The 14,891-nt window shown below is 37.0% G+C and overlaps 1 protein-coding gene across 4 annotated transcripts in view; it reads left to right on the top strand.

Moving 5' to 3' along the window:
• Positions 1-14,390, top strand: part of LOC104364360 (programmed cell death 6 interacting protein) — a 32,901-nt gene extending 18,511 nt beyond the window's left edge. For 2 of the 4 annotated variants that reach the window (XM_042806442.1, XM_042806444.1), the window contains exons 8-18: positions 2,027-2,249; positions 2,991-3,114; positions 3,813-3,990; positions 4,387-4,498; positions 5,323-5,492; positions 6,263-6,511; positions 7,850-7,984; positions 8,949-9,043; positions 12,208-12,340; positions 12,717-12,922; positions 13,722-14,390. In XM_042806442.1, coding sequence (XP_042662376.1) covers positions 2,027-2,249; positions 2,991-3,114; positions 3,813-3,990; positions 4,387-4,498; positions 5,323-5,492; positions 6,263-6,511; positions 7,850-7,984; positions 8,949-9,043; positions 12,208-12,340; positions 12,717-12,922; positions 13,722-13,890 — 1,794 coding nt within the window. In that variant the 3' untranslated portion in view covers positions 13,891-14,390. The remainder of the gene's footprint in view (positions 1-2,026; positions 2,250-2,990; positions 3,115-3,812; positions 3,991-4,386; positions 4,499-5,322; positions 5,493-6,262; positions 6,512-7,849; positions 7,985-8,948; positions 9,044-12,207; positions 12,341-12,716; positions 12,923-13,721) is intronic. The other 2 variants (XM_042806443.1, XM_042806445.1) reach the window with 1 other exon arrangement.
• Positions 14,391-14,891: the final 501 nt, after the last annotated feature.

Raw genomic sequence — 14,891 nt, 5'->3', positions numbered from 1 at the left:
GTGAGTCTGTATCTTTACATTGACATAGGCTTCTTAATTCAGTAGAGCTAATATAACAGATCTGTTAATAAATTTTCTGAAGTAATGTTACTAAAAAACAAAGCAAAATATTAAATTTCTGCCTAGTCTATACCTAAATCCTTCCCTGCAATCCTGAATTAATTCTGAATACTTTCTGAAAAACATACAAACAGTTGTATTTTTAGTCTTCTTTTTTTTGTGCCTAGATATGGTTTCTAGAGGGACTTGGATATAGATGTTGTAATGAGTAAGGTCTTCTCATGTTTTAAGTAAGGTAGGGAAAAAAAAAATATGGTTAAAACCAACTACTTCAAGTTCCTTGGTCCTTGGGGTGGGGAAAAAAAAAAAGCATCACTTTGACTGACTTTGTAGGATCCATGTGCAATATCTATTTATCGATATGCAGAAGAGTTGAGAATCTGATATAAGACTGTCGTGTTGACATTTTGAAAGTTACCATTGTGCATTTATTGACTTGGAATGGGATGGAGCATGCAACTTCTTTGTATGCTTACATGGCAGTGCAGTGCCTGTATGAGCTTCTGATAGCAAGTTGTTACAGTATGACATTACTAGGTGATAGATGAAGGTATATGTGGTTTATTCTTGAGTTTGAAATCTGTCTAGTAGACCTTTTCTAGGACACTACAGTAATAGAATATTAACTTTTTTTTTAGTGCTCACCCTCGACAGATCTGAATGTATCAAATATACTACCATTGTTAAGTTGGATAGTGAAATAGCTTGTGTCTATGATTTTTTTTCTTCATGTGGTGTTACAGAAGTATCCCTTCATGCTGAGGAGTTAAAGTTGTAGTGGGTTTTGGTGATGATTTTTTTTTTTTTTTTTTTTATTGAAGCCTGAGGGGAAGTACTCTATTTAATTACTTATTTTAGCACTGCTTTACAAACAGTGTGTAGTCAGAAGTTGAGATCCTGTTTCTTGTTTTTAATAAATTTAGTAAGATGAAACGTAAATCCTGTTCTCCATAGTTATTCAAGTACTGCTTCCATAATTAATGTAAATTAGAGGTTTGTTATTCTCTGAGTTTTTGAAAAATGCAGTTGCTAAAAAGTGATACTCTTTTTTTTATTTCCCTTTTTAAAAGCTAGAACAAAGATAGATGAAATTGGTGGGGCAGGGGGGAAGGAGATAAAGGCACATTCCTGTTTCTTTTCCTCTAATTTTCTATTTCTGGAAAATGCTAGTTAGACTGTATCAAACCAGAACTATGGCTGTGTGATTTATGGGACGATGGAAAGTGGCAAAAGCAAACTTCAAATATACTTCAGGTGTACTTAACTTCTAATGTAGCTCAGGTTCCACTTCATAATCCCAATAAGTTTGAGGTTTTTTTGAGTTATTCCGAGTTTATGTAAACCTTGACTGACATTACTTCTTAGTATTTTGTTTGTACACATTCACAGCACTAATGTGATCAGGATTGAATGGATAGAATCAAAGAACAGTGTTTTTTCTTGCATCTCTCCTGCAGTAAATTGGATGTAGGAAAACCAGATACCTCAGGGTTGCATCTAGGCTGAGCAAACAGAGGTAAAGAGACAGCAGACCTTGTATTTTAGTTTAATTTGCAGTAGGATTCCATCATAACTTCTGTAGCTTCTGAGCTCAAGGTTAGATGGGTGTTAGTGGCAGATGTGAAAAGCAGGACTCTGGCCTCTTCCTTAATGGATGTGAGCAAGGTTTGAGAAACAGTTTGCAGGCACAAGCAAAAGCAAGCTGTGGGTTTCATGAAAGATGAAAATGACCTGATGGCATGGGTTTTTTTTTGTGGGTGTTTTTTTTGTTGTTGTTCTTTTGTTGTTGTTGTTGTTGATACTTAAGAGGGGGAGAATATTTCCTGAAGGAAATAATAATATTGATCATACGTGTTGGCTATAGTTACTTGGCTAACTAGGAAGCTTGTCTGTTTTACTAAGTGTATATAAAAGGGAGAAAGAAAAGTTATTATTTTAATTGTAACTATGTTTTTATTTTATTTAGCATGCAGCAGACTTGGTGAAAACGGTGGCATCTCGTTATGATGAATATATAAATGTCAAAGATCTGGTTGACAAAATCAACCGTGCGCTTACAGCTGCCAAAAAAGACAATGACTTCATTTACCATGACCGGGTTCCTGACCTGAAGGATTTGGAGTCCATTGGAAAAGCCAGTCTTGTGAAGTCTACTCCAGTTGTTGTTCCCCTCAGTCAGAAATTCACTGGTAAGCAGAGTGTGTGGAGCGCACAGAGTAGTTGTTACCTTGTGAAACACATAGCCACCAAAGTTCATTTGGACCATGAAAAAGGAAATGCTTACTTTTGAATTGTATTAAGTATACAGCAGCGGTTTTGAAAGTGCCATTTGCCTCTTCCAGTTTGTTCTACTACTGGATAGTAAAAAGTACTGAAAGAATAAACCAGAGGTTGAAAATCATTATCTGCAATGTACCCTTCTCTTAAGCATTTTCTTACCAACTTTATTTTCTATTTTAAACCAACCTTTTTAATTTCAGAAGGAACACTAATGTAAGGAAAAAGTATCATTGTACAATTTTGTTTAAGCTAGTTGCTAGCCTTCCATAAAGCTGAAAAATTTCAGTTTGTTGACTGTACAGAGGAGTTCTGAAAAATAATTATCTCTTCCCTTTCTCATTTTCTTCCTTCAAAAAAACAGAATTAGAAATGAAGCTGTAAGGAAAACAGAATTTGTAATCCTACAGTAATTTTAAATACAATGCCTTTAAATTATTTCTGAATCTATTTGTCTTAAAAAAATTAAATATAATCTGAAGACCTGTAGAAATAGATGTATTTTTTTTAAGATGTCTTGAGGAGTGGGGGGAGTATCTTAAACTGTTCAGATCAGTCTCTTTCATACAACCTGTACGAAAGAGCTGTGAAGATGTTTGTTCCCTTTTACTTTCACAGGGCAACTTGAGTAATTTATACTACTTTAATTGCAGACCTGTTTGAGAAGATGGTTCCATTGCAAGTTCAGCAATCTTTGAGTGTTTATAACCAGAGAAAGGCAGATCAAGTAAACAGGCTAATAGCCCAGATGAGAGAAGCCACAAATCTGGCAAATGGGTAAGTATGGCTTCTTTTGAAATTTATCAAGAGGATTTATGGAATAATTTGTAAACACTGGTTGCCTTGCAGCTTGTAGATATCCAGATTACACCAGTGTTTTTTTATTACTGTATGGCAGGCTGACAAACGTAAGACATAGCAGGGGTATTTAGAACTACTTTTCTGCAGTTGCTAAGACTGAAAGTATAGTAAGAACAAATTTATTTAATTTTCTTCAATCTTTCCTTGTTTTAGGAGTTTGACACTTGCTCACAAAAAGTTCCAGTTCCATTAGTCTATGAGGATTTTCACATTCCAGTGGTCATCTTAATTGTACCAATGACTCAATATATAACACTTTTTCTCAAAAAATTTTGTTCTTTAAAATAAATAATAATTAAAAAAAAATTATATAAAGGTGGAAGATAGAAATATAACTCAAGGCAGTTGCTTCTTTATTTGCCAGATAGTTACTACTGAAAGTACTGAAAGACTAGGATTTGTTTAGCTTTTCAGAGCTTTAACATTTATTTTTGAGGTATACACTAGGAATAAGTTTAGAGCTTTCAGTTGGAAATTTCTGTCCAGGAGTACATTATACTATGTTTCCACTATAATTGGCTGTGTGATTGCTTGTTTGGATAACAGTGTTATTTACAGGATAAAACCATCTAATACTGTAAACAAGTTGCTATTTAACATGTTGACTTTTTCAGTGTGTTGGCTTCCCTCAATCTTCCTGCTGCTATTGAAGATGTGTCTGGTGATACTGTTCCTCAGTCTATTTTGAACAAGTCTAAGTCTGTGATTGAACAGGGAGGAATTCAGACTATTGATCAGCTGATCAAAGATCTACCTGAACTGCTACAAAGGAACAAAGAGATTTTGGATGAAGTAAGCTCAGCAACTGGTAACACTAAAACATTCTTAAACACCGTCACTGAACTTGTTCTCTTCAAAAGGCCATAGGAAAAGTGCATGATGATCCAAAATGCTTGTAACTTTATCAGCACTTTGAAAATATGCCATCGAAGTGTTTAGTCCATAAAAAACTGTGCTGTCACATGTGGATGTTCCCTTAAGAAGTATTTTGTTTTTAGAATTGTTGGAGGTGAAGAGGCATTCTAAAGAAATTTAGGTGGTTTGTACCTTTTGTGCCTGTTCTTTATTTGCCAAATTAAATTTATAACGGATATATAAGCGTTCCTTATTTTCTACAATAGCTGTATATTTTGTAGCTATTTAATGTTTAGAACAGTTTATAATGCATGTTACGCTTTATTCTTGTAGTCACTAAGACTATTAGATGAAGAAGAAACTACAGACAATGACCTGCGAACAAAATTCAAAGAACGCTGGCAGAGAACGCCATCCAATGAGCTCTATAAGCCTTTAAGGGCAGGTAAAGTTCCTGTTTCATGCTTTGGATTCTGGGTGTGCTCTGAAAACGTCCCTTCCCATCATGGAAATTAAAGTAGTTGTCAATGCTCTGATAATCTCTTCAAAGATAGACATTTCAGTTTAGGAGGGGTTATGCCAGAATATCCTTATTGCCATCTGCACCATTATTTGGAGTTGAGAAATGATGTGATAGCAGAGAATTTGCTGCTGCTTTTGGACCCCTGGAGTGCACGTGCATGCTAAAGTTTCAGAAAGCATATGCAGTGAGAAATGGCTGCCCTCCTAAGAATCTGGTTGAAATTTCCTCATAAATACTTGTGAATTTTTCTTTATATATTAACATATTTTTTTTTAATATTTTACTTTGTATATTCCACCAATATGTTCTTTTCTCTTTGATTTAGTGTTTTGTTTTCTTTTTTTTTTTTTTCCCTCAACAGTCCATCAGTCTACTTAGGGCCATCACTGTATCATGTTTTCTGTGCACTTAATGTGTTGTTTTGAAACAAACAAGGGACTGATAAAACTGCTTTAATTTGGCACAGTTACAGGGGTTTAAATCTGGGGAGTAGCTTAAACCAGTGTTCATTCATATACTTCTGTATGTTTCTCTGGAGAATTAATATAGGTGCTTAGTTTATGCACTATTTAAAACATAACTTAAAAGCTTAAGTTTTTTTATAAGTCTTAATAACTTTGTAATGTGCAAGCTCATAAAAAAATGTAAGAAGACTTGCCGAAAAGCATGAAAACTGCTCTGGTGCAAGACTTGGATAAAACAAGTTTTGAAATGATATAAACACACTTTTTTCCTCTCACCACCAGAGGGAGCCAATTACCATAATATTTTGAATAAAGCTGTGCAAGCAGATGGCCAAGTTAAAGAGCGTTATCAGTCTCACCGGGATACGATTGCACTTCTGTGTAAACCAGAGTCAGAACTCAACGCAGCCATTCCTTCTGCCAACCCAGCAAAAACCTTACAAGGAAATGAGGTAAATTGTTGAAATTTGTCTCTATTTTAAATAGAAGTGCTATTTGTCTAACAAAGTAAACTTATGTGAGTTGGTATGGAAGCTGATCCTTCGCTGCTCTTGTTTCTGTCACACGTGATACAGGAGGTAATTAACATTTGGAAAAGAAGTTGTCATCTTGTTTAAAACTCGCTTGAGTGTATTTTGTTAAACTTGGTGTGAGCAAGTGCAATTGCCATGGAGAGCAAGACTGGTTGACTATAAGAAGGACAATCCTTGATTAATATTTTTATGTAGGGTGACGGAGTGTAGTGCTCAGTTTCTTGAGACAATTAGATGATGTAAAAGGCATGGCACAGTATTTTAAAGTATTAGATAGTTACACCAACTTGCTTTCCAAGTAAGTCATGGCTAATCTACATCAATATGATTGGTTTTCTCATAGGAGCGATTTGAAGTCAGTGTTTTTTGACTGCTGTTTTTAGAATATCCTATTGGAAGGTCTCCGATCAGTATCAAAAAAAAAAAATAGATTTAAAAACCTTTGTAGTAATTCAGTGTTACTAGTGGAAGCAAATCTTTAGAGAAGAATATAGCTTGAGAAATGCTTGAAGATCTTTGTTTCATAGAATTTTGTCCTGGTTTGTCATGTTAGACACATTTATAAACACGTGCTCATGCAGTAGTGTTGCCTGCATCAGTGAGGAATGCAGGATGGAAACAAGTAATAGAGTATACTTCTGCAATAATTTTTCTAAGCCTGCTAACTTCTGACAACTTTTATTGTCTAGGTTGTTAATGTCTTAAGAACTTTGCTGGCTGATCTGGATGAAGTTAAGAAGGAGAGAGAACAACTGGAAAATGACCTGAAGTCTGTAAATTTTGACATGACAAACAAATTCTTGACTGCACTTGCACAGGATGGTGCTATAAACGAGGAGGCTATCTCTCTGGCTGAGTTGGACAGAATTTATGGAAGTTACATACAGAAAGTGCAAGAGTCTCTAAAAAAGCAGGAAGAACTTCTCAAAAATGTTCAGGTACAACACTTTGTATGTCTTCCTTCCTCTTAAACTAAGGAGCCATGATTCCACTACCTCTCCAATGCTTTAGAAACCTCACTTTGCCTTTGACTCGGTTTTGCTTGTTGCACTGTCATAAGCCAGTTGATAATCCTTTACTCCTCTGATCACTGAAAAATAGAGGTGTGTTTTACGTTTGCTGGAAAGAAATGTGAATTTTTAGCCAACGCTCCAGTGTAAATTCACTGGTACCTTCTCTTGTCCCAGTTATTTAGATGGCTTTGCTCTTGGAAGAAGCTTAATTGGTGTGTTAAAAAGTTTGGGGCATTTGTTTTGTTCTTTTCCCTCATCCCATCTTAGTATTTCTTTCTGGAATAACAGGACACCTGTCTTCACTGTCTGCTAGAAGGTATTTTAGGTCTCTGAAGTACACTTTGGCTTATTCCCAATTGCTATTTGCTATATGCTTGACTTCCAGCATGTGCAAAGCTCATAAAAGTAGAAATTAATAAATTCAGCCTAAATGTGTCAGTAATGCTAGAGACAGGTATCTGAAATATCTGGTGAAACTGGAAGTCTTAGTGCTTGGACAAGTGACAATAGTGGCTTGAGTAGTGATGGGGCCTAGTTGTGCCCAGGATGACTTGCAAATTGTGACTGCAACTTGGATTCCAAGAGTAAGAAACTTTTCCAAAAGGGAAAAAATTGTTTCTAAATGACCGTATGGCCCATGTTTATTAAGGATTTTATATTCATCTTATAATATACTCTTAAAATCTTGATGGATGTTACTTTGATGTTTGAATGTCTGTTCAAACTTGAGTTCAAGTTTGGCTGCTGCTGGCATCTGAAGTAGTCTTTTTAAGTTCACTTGTCTGTTTATTTTCCCCAAAGAAATGAGATGTAGGTGATCTTTCTATAAGTTTTCCACTTCCCTGTCCTTTTAATAGCTTGCCAATGTCAACCAGATTTGAGGTGATGCTTCTTAAAAATGCTAACTTTCAGTATGATTTTATGAATATCAATGGAGGATAGTACAGGAGACAGCCTAATTAGTATAGCCTCTGAATGAGAGTCTGCAGTATGAGCTTGAGAATTAGCTTAAGGCAGCCCACAACAGGACAGGTAATTAGCTGATAATTAGCTGATGCTGCCAGGGAGTTAATAGGTGTATAGTTCTGAAATAGCCACTGCACTTAGCAGACAGCAAGTATGGGGAAGTACAATGTGAGGGTGGAAGGTGAGGAAAGACAAGTGTTGGGAAATGCAATGAGTAAGAGACAAAAACCCCAAACAGATTCTTACATAGAACTGGCTTGCATTATTTTAACTGCTTATTTTTTTCCTTCTTTGTAGAATGCACACCAGGATTTTTCAAAGATGAAACAATCAAACAATGAATCTAATTTAAGAGAAGAAGTTCTGAAGAACTTAGCTGTAGCAAATGACAACTTTGTGGAACTTGTAGCCAATTTAAAGGAAGGCACAAAGGTATGGTAATGCTTAAGGGATTGGAAGAACTTTTTTATTTTATTTACACTATGAGACAGGAATCAAAAATCATAATAAACTTTGCAGACATGCTAAGTAAGAGGTACATTTCTGAGGATTTTACTGCTGAGAACAGCAAGTTGCTCAAATTTTGATTGTTTTGGCAGCTGTGAAATGCTTCTTTGTTCCTATCTGAAAAGTAAGCTTTTCTGAGCATTGCTTTATATTAAAATAGGAAAAGTTGTTAATTACTGCTGAGTAACTGATGCTGAAGTACCCAGATGAGCTATTTTATCTGAGGAATTCTTTCATCTGTTCTCCCATGGTATTTAATTACCTTATCAAATTTGTGTTTTATATACTGCTGCTGCATACGTGAGGAGAGATGAGGAGGACTTTATTTAGCTTGCTTTTTTTGTTCTGGGCTTCTGGAAGGTGTCTTACTGCTTCTGTATTAAGTACTTTTTTTCTGGTTTATTGATAGCTCTCTAGAGGGAAAAAGAGAAAATAAAACTCTGAAATGTCTATACAAATGAAATCCATGGAGCTAATTAAAGGCAGTAAAATTAAAAGAAAAAGAAAAAATTATCCTTTAAAAAAATAAGCATTTAACCACCAGAAGTGATCTAGTTTTATTCTGGTTTTAATACATTTTCTAGTTGTCTTAAACTATTTTCATATTTGTGTTCATATATATATTTAAAAACCCATTAAATTGTATGATTCAGGGATGGACGACAGCTGACTAATACTTGTTTTTGGAAAGCAGAATAAAATGCACTCGCTAGCTAACTTGAGTGGAATGGCAGGTTCTGGGTGCTGTAATAATACAGTGCCTATAACGGGATCAATATGTAGAAATATGATAGCACAGAGTCTGAAAGTACTGATTGAATGTGTTTGTTCATTTGTTTGTTTTTTTTTTTTTTTTGTTTGTTTGTTTGTTTGTTTTCTTCTTCACTAGTTTTACAATGAGCTGACAGAAATCCTGCTGAAATTCCAAAACAAATGCAGTGACATTGTCTTTGCTCGCAAGACCGAAAGAGATGAACTACTCAAGTAAGATTTCAATATTTTGTGTAAGCATTGTAGAAACAGTGAAGTATTTATCAGAAATTAATCTCTGGGGACACGTCTATTATGGGACTTGATGAAATGAGAAAGGAGAGTAGGTGTGTTAAGACTACCACCTCTTCTTTGCCTGAATGTGAACCCCACTCTCCCCTCTCCTGAAAAACTATGAAAGTGATAAGAGAAATAAATGGAAAAATCTACTTTGAAGTCTGCTTTGGTATTCCTATGCACAGTTCAGCATGAATCTGTTTCATCTTACCATGATTTCACTCGGTTCTTCTTCACATGCGCTTGTTAATAATTTTATTTTATTTTTTCCTTTGAAGATCTTCTGATTTCTGCATCTTGCTCCTGCTGTCATTTTAATTTGAGAAATTAGATAAATGCTTCAGTTTATGATTGCCTACCATGTGTCCAGTGTGGTGGGCGGAATAATGTCAGTATTCCACCTCTGCTCTGTAGTCTGATCTGGTCTAATATTTTATAATTGAACAGATACTTGGGCTGCCTACAGTACTGGGGAGAGAAGCAGATTTTGTCCTTGATGAAGGAAAGCGTCTGTTGTCATTGTCCCCCACGTGTGATCAGGCTAGTGTAGTATGCTTCAGCTGTGATTTTTAGGCTCTCCTCGTAAGAGGAAAGCATAACTGAAAAGGCTTGCCCTTTAATCAGCGTTTTTCAGCAAAGCCTGTAGCTTTTCATAAAAAGGGCTAGTTGTTACTGAAACTCCAGTTGTTTTGTGCATGTATCATGTTGTGAATGGAATGCTCAGCCTTTAGATTTTACCTTTCCTAACTTCATCCTTTGTCCAACTGAAAAAGAACACTTTTACATTGTGCGTGTAAATTAATTCTTAGTAACTGTATACAACCCCTTCCACCTCTTTTCCACTTCCTACATTCGTGGCAGTTTGGAAGCTGTAGGCTGTCTAGCCAAGGCTTAGGTCTGAATATCTCACATCTCTAATAAGTTAACATTCAGTGTTAAAGCTGTGGGTTTAGTGTTCAAGGTTAGGCTGAGTCTTGCCACGCTGTCTTTTACTGCCTCATGTGTTAACTGTTTGCTGATGTGATCCCCTGTCAAGGTTAAGGGCGATGATGCAATTTGGGATATTTGTAGTGTATGCCTACAAAATGCATTTCTCAGAGCACGCCCAACCCATAGTTTGAGTGAATAAAATGTGTGTTTTGCCCTTTCCCTCTCCTTTCCCCAACCAGCTACAGCAAAAACACTGACTGTGGGCTGCATCTTCATTTAGTAAAAATAAATTTGTTTAGAAGGTTTCTCATTTAGAACTAGAGGTATTTTTTTTTCCCCACATAATGGTTGTCCATTGGAGGTTAAGTTTTAATAGTGTTTTGAGCTTCACATTTAATGCATTTGGTCACTTTGTGATCAAAATATACTTCACTCTGAATGGTACCACTGTAAGCCATCGGTCTTTGCAGCAGGATGATCAGGGGACCAGAGCACCTCCTGTGTGAGGCCAGGCTGAGAGAGCTGGGGGGGTTCAGCCTGGAGAAGAGAAGGCTCCGGGGAGCCCTTCGAGCGGCCTCCCAGGGCTTAAAGGGGGGACAGGAAAGGTGGGGAGGGACTCTGGGTCGGGGGGTGGGGATAGGACAAGGGGTGGTAACAGTTTTAAAATGAAAGATGGTAGATTTAGATGAGATGTAAGGCAGAAATTGTTCCCTGTGCGGGGAGTGAGGCGCTGGCCCAGGGTGCCCAGAGCAGCTGTGGCTGCCCCCTCCCTGTAAGGGTTCCAGGCCAGGTTGGACGGGGCTGGGAGCCCCCTGGGCTGGGGGAAGGGGGCCCTGCCCGGGGCAGGGGGGATGTAACTGGATGGTCTTTAAGGTCCTTCCCAACCCAAACTGTTCTATGATTCTATGTCATCTTCTAAGTTGTTAAGTTTCAGTTTTGTTAGTTTAATAGACTGCTGAATAGCTACTCCACTATCTGCAAGAAACAGTTTGATATACATATGCATATCTAACAGAGCATCAAGACAGTATTTCCAGCTTTTTCTCCATCATTCCTTTTTACTGCAAGGTTAACTGCAAGGACAGTGTTCTTGGAGTCTTTGTTTGTCTTGTTTTTTCTACCAAGTTTCTGCAGAAGTTGCCACTTCTGTTCTTCTTTGGAGCTCACATTTGCATGCCATGTAATTGGAGCCTGCAGTTTGTTGCTAACTAGACTGTATACCTTTGTCAGTCTCCCATCTTCTGTTTCAGAATGCCAGGTATCAGGTTCTAGATGTTACATATTGCTCACCTATCATTTTTACACAAAATTGTCTGAAATTTTAAATGCTTTCTAAAGTTTCTGTGAAGAATCTGTCTAGTCTTAAATACCAAATCTTAGCATTGAGAAATGCATTGCGTTCCTCTGAATATATGACTTAGAACTACTTCCTTGGAGTTTTCATGACAAGCTGGCTGTAAGATTATGGTGTTGAATGACAGCTCGTAGTACATAACACCAAAGTCTCCTTGCATCTTACCAAGACTAATTCCAACACTAGAGGTAACAGAATAGAGAACTTGAAAGCTCATGTGCTGAGCCATTTAGATTTTTGTCAGGGTTTTTTTGATAGCTATGGTTATACAGATATAAATGATATTGCCGAATAGCTAGTGGATGACTTTTTTTTTTTTTTAGCAGTTTTTAGATGTACAGTATTTGCATGCAGTATTCTTTAATTTAGGGCAATCTACAAGTAACATGACATGGCCTTTTTTCTGTGTTTGAGCATCTCTTTACATGTCAGAATTACTGAAACTTACTTTTATCCTTTTCCATAGCCTTGAGGTTTCCTTTGCTTCTCAGGAAAGCTTCCAAGTTGCTACATGTTCTGACTATTCTGTAATTTCTGATCCCAAAGCTTTTGGCTAATTTAGTGGTCTATACCCAGTATTGAATCAGAACATAAAGACATTATTAGAAATTACATGTAACAGTTAATCAGAAGGTTGGCTAGAGGATTGTGTTGGCTAGAGGAAGTGATTTGGACTCCAGATTTAGTGTGAGTTAGCTCAGTGATCATGCTTTAAATACTAGATTTATTCTGTTGCCTGTTTTTAGCTTAGTTTGCTAAAATGTATAGCGAACAACTCTTAATCTAAGCTGTATGTTTGCTTGTTTGTTTTTAATAGGGATTTGCAGCAAAGCATTGCTAGGGAACCCAGTGCTCCCTCTATTCCTCTGCCTACATATCAGACCACACCAGCTGGAGGAAGTAAGCCTGCTGCATCGTCAACTCCTACTCCAGCACCCAGAACCATGGTGGTAAATACATGCTGTGGAGTTAGTGGGTTGAGAATAGAAGGTCCATACTTTGGAACTCAAAACTGATCTGTAATTTCTGTATATCACTCCTTAATATGTTGGTGTATTTGGAAATGCGTTGAAGTGAAATAGACGGCCAAGTCTAAAGACTTTGCAGAGAGGTGTATTATGTAATAATGGTGCTCATAATTTAGAGGTTTGAAATGGAAAGCTTATTGTTTTTTAGATGCTTTGCATTATTATTTGTACAGACTAAATATAGAATGTCTTGTTTAAGGTGAAAATAAAAACAAAAATCAACTAATCATATAACCACAGTGTTTGATTCCAAGACTTCCAGAAAGAAGCTCCAGCTTAATTCAGTTTCTTTTCTTAGGGGACTAAACCACAGCCACCAGCACGGCCACCACCACCAGTGATTTCTGCAACAAGCAGTTCCTCTTCTACATCAGCACCCTCTGGAACTGCGCCAACTCCTGCTCCTGCTCCTACTCCTGCTCCAGGAGCCAGTGCACCTGCAGCAAGCACTGCACCTTCACAGGCCCAGGGGCCTCCTTACCCAACTTATCCAGGTTACCCAGGGTAAGCTATGGGAGTACTTAAGCAGTTTGTTTGTCTAAAAGCACCTGTTTGTTGCATGTGACATGCTAAAATCAGTTATTGTTATAATTGAAGATGTGTTTAGTGTTTGAGGGAAGGTGATTTTTTTTTTTTTTTGTAGTTTTAATCATGTAATTCTTGTTGGAATCATTTGCTGGTACCATTTTGGGAGAGTTCCTTTTAAGTTTTTGTAGTTTGGCTTTTTTAAAGGAGAAGAGAGGTAGGACTGCAGTTCCTTAACTGTGGCTTGTGGACTATTGCCAGCCCTTGCATAATCAGTTGATGGTGTTTATCTCAAAAGTGTTGGCATATCTCATTTCTCAAATCTTGGTATCCTGTTAAAGACGATGAAAAAATTCCAGTTGAGTAGTGTGCTGTCTTCTGATGCTTTTTTCAGTCTTTCTGGACTTATCATGAGAAATTGAAGACAGCTGCTCTGTCCTTCAGTAGAAGGCTCAGCAAATGTTAAAATATGTCCAATGATATTAAGCATAAGAGAATCCATTTAGATCAGTTCTCTAGTTGTAGCAAGTTGCCTTTACTCTGCCTTCTGTTTGCATTGCTGTTCCATGTGTTGTACTTCTTTTCATGTTTGATCCTTGAAAGTTACCACACGTCCTTCTGCGCAAAAAGGAAGATGAAAGGAAAGCATTTGTGGTGATTGCCTGTCTCTTTTTTGTATCTATTAATGAGTTGTTGTTTACAAATTACCAGCACCAGTGTGTTGCAACTAAAGTATGCTTTTTTTCCTCCCTTCTCCCCCACTCCCCCCCCCCCACAGGTATTGCCAGATGCCAATGCCAATGGGCTATAATCCATACATGTATGGTCAATATAATCTGCCATATGCACCCTCACCTGTGTATCAAAACCCTGGACAAGCACCATATCCAGCACCTCAACAACCTGGATACCCTTTTCCTCAACAGCCTTATTACCCTCAGCAATAATGTATCTGCAAAGAAGTTCTGCTTGTTAAAATTTGGGAAAAAATTGGCAATAAGCGTACTAAAACTTCTCGCTTCAGTTAATGTACCATACTGAACTGTATGCAGTCTATAGCTCTTGTTTACTGTTAACTGCTCAAAAATGTTTAGAACAGTTTTTGATTACACTAAACACGTTGAAAGATCTATTGCAGTGGTTTAGACTGTAGACTAATGCCAGAATTAGAGCCTGATTCAGTGGTTTGAAACTGTACACTACATGTTGACCAAAATATTTCTTTGCAGAAATCCTATAATTAATAAATAGGTTCAGATGAGAAGAATGAAGCAGTGCGTGCACTGGGTGTGATATATTCTATGGAACCATATAGCATTTCCTTCTATACTCTATTGGTTGGTATTTTTTTTTTGGGGGGGTTTAGTTAAAATACACTATTTTGTCTAATAATCAAGGTCCTGTAAATCATCAGTAAAGAAAATAAATTGCTTAAGAATGGTTTAAACACATGGCATTCTCATTACCGTAAAGACGTGTTTTGTGTGTCTGTAGATTCCTTGACTTTCGTAACATAAAGATAACTTCTCAAGTGTTTAGCCTTACAACTGAATTTCCACCTCTTTTCCTTGATTCTGTATTCTTATGACAGAATCTATAATTAACCATTTAAATGTTGGTAGAGGAAGTTTTGCAGATAGAATTTTCGTATAGCTTTGAAGTATATTTGACTAAAATATGTTCATTGACGTTTTAAAAGAACGGTTATTCTAATCTGCAGAATACTACTTGAAAGAGGGGAGATATTTCTTGAAAGAAGGGTCCCTCTTACAGGACCAGGGACTGGTTGGTCTAACCCATGTTTTCCAAAGAAATGTTGATCAGAAATGTGTTGTGGCTCAAAATAGAGCAACTATTGATTGTTGGAGCTTTTCAGATTATGTTTTTAAATGATTGCTTTTTTCCCTTGAAAAAACAAATCTATTCCCTCAGGGAGCTTGTTATCAGT

The sequence above is a fragment of the Tyto alba genome, unplaced genomic scaffold (genome assembly GCF_018691265.1).
Source record: "Tyto alba isolate M040663 unplaced genomic scaffold, T.alba_DEE_v4.0 Super-Scaffold_46, whole genome shotgun sequence".
NCBI lineage: Eukaryota > Metazoa > Chordata > Aves > Strigiformes > Tytonidae > Tyto > Tyto alba.
This window is presented reverse-complemented; position numbering and strand designations above follow the sequence as displayed.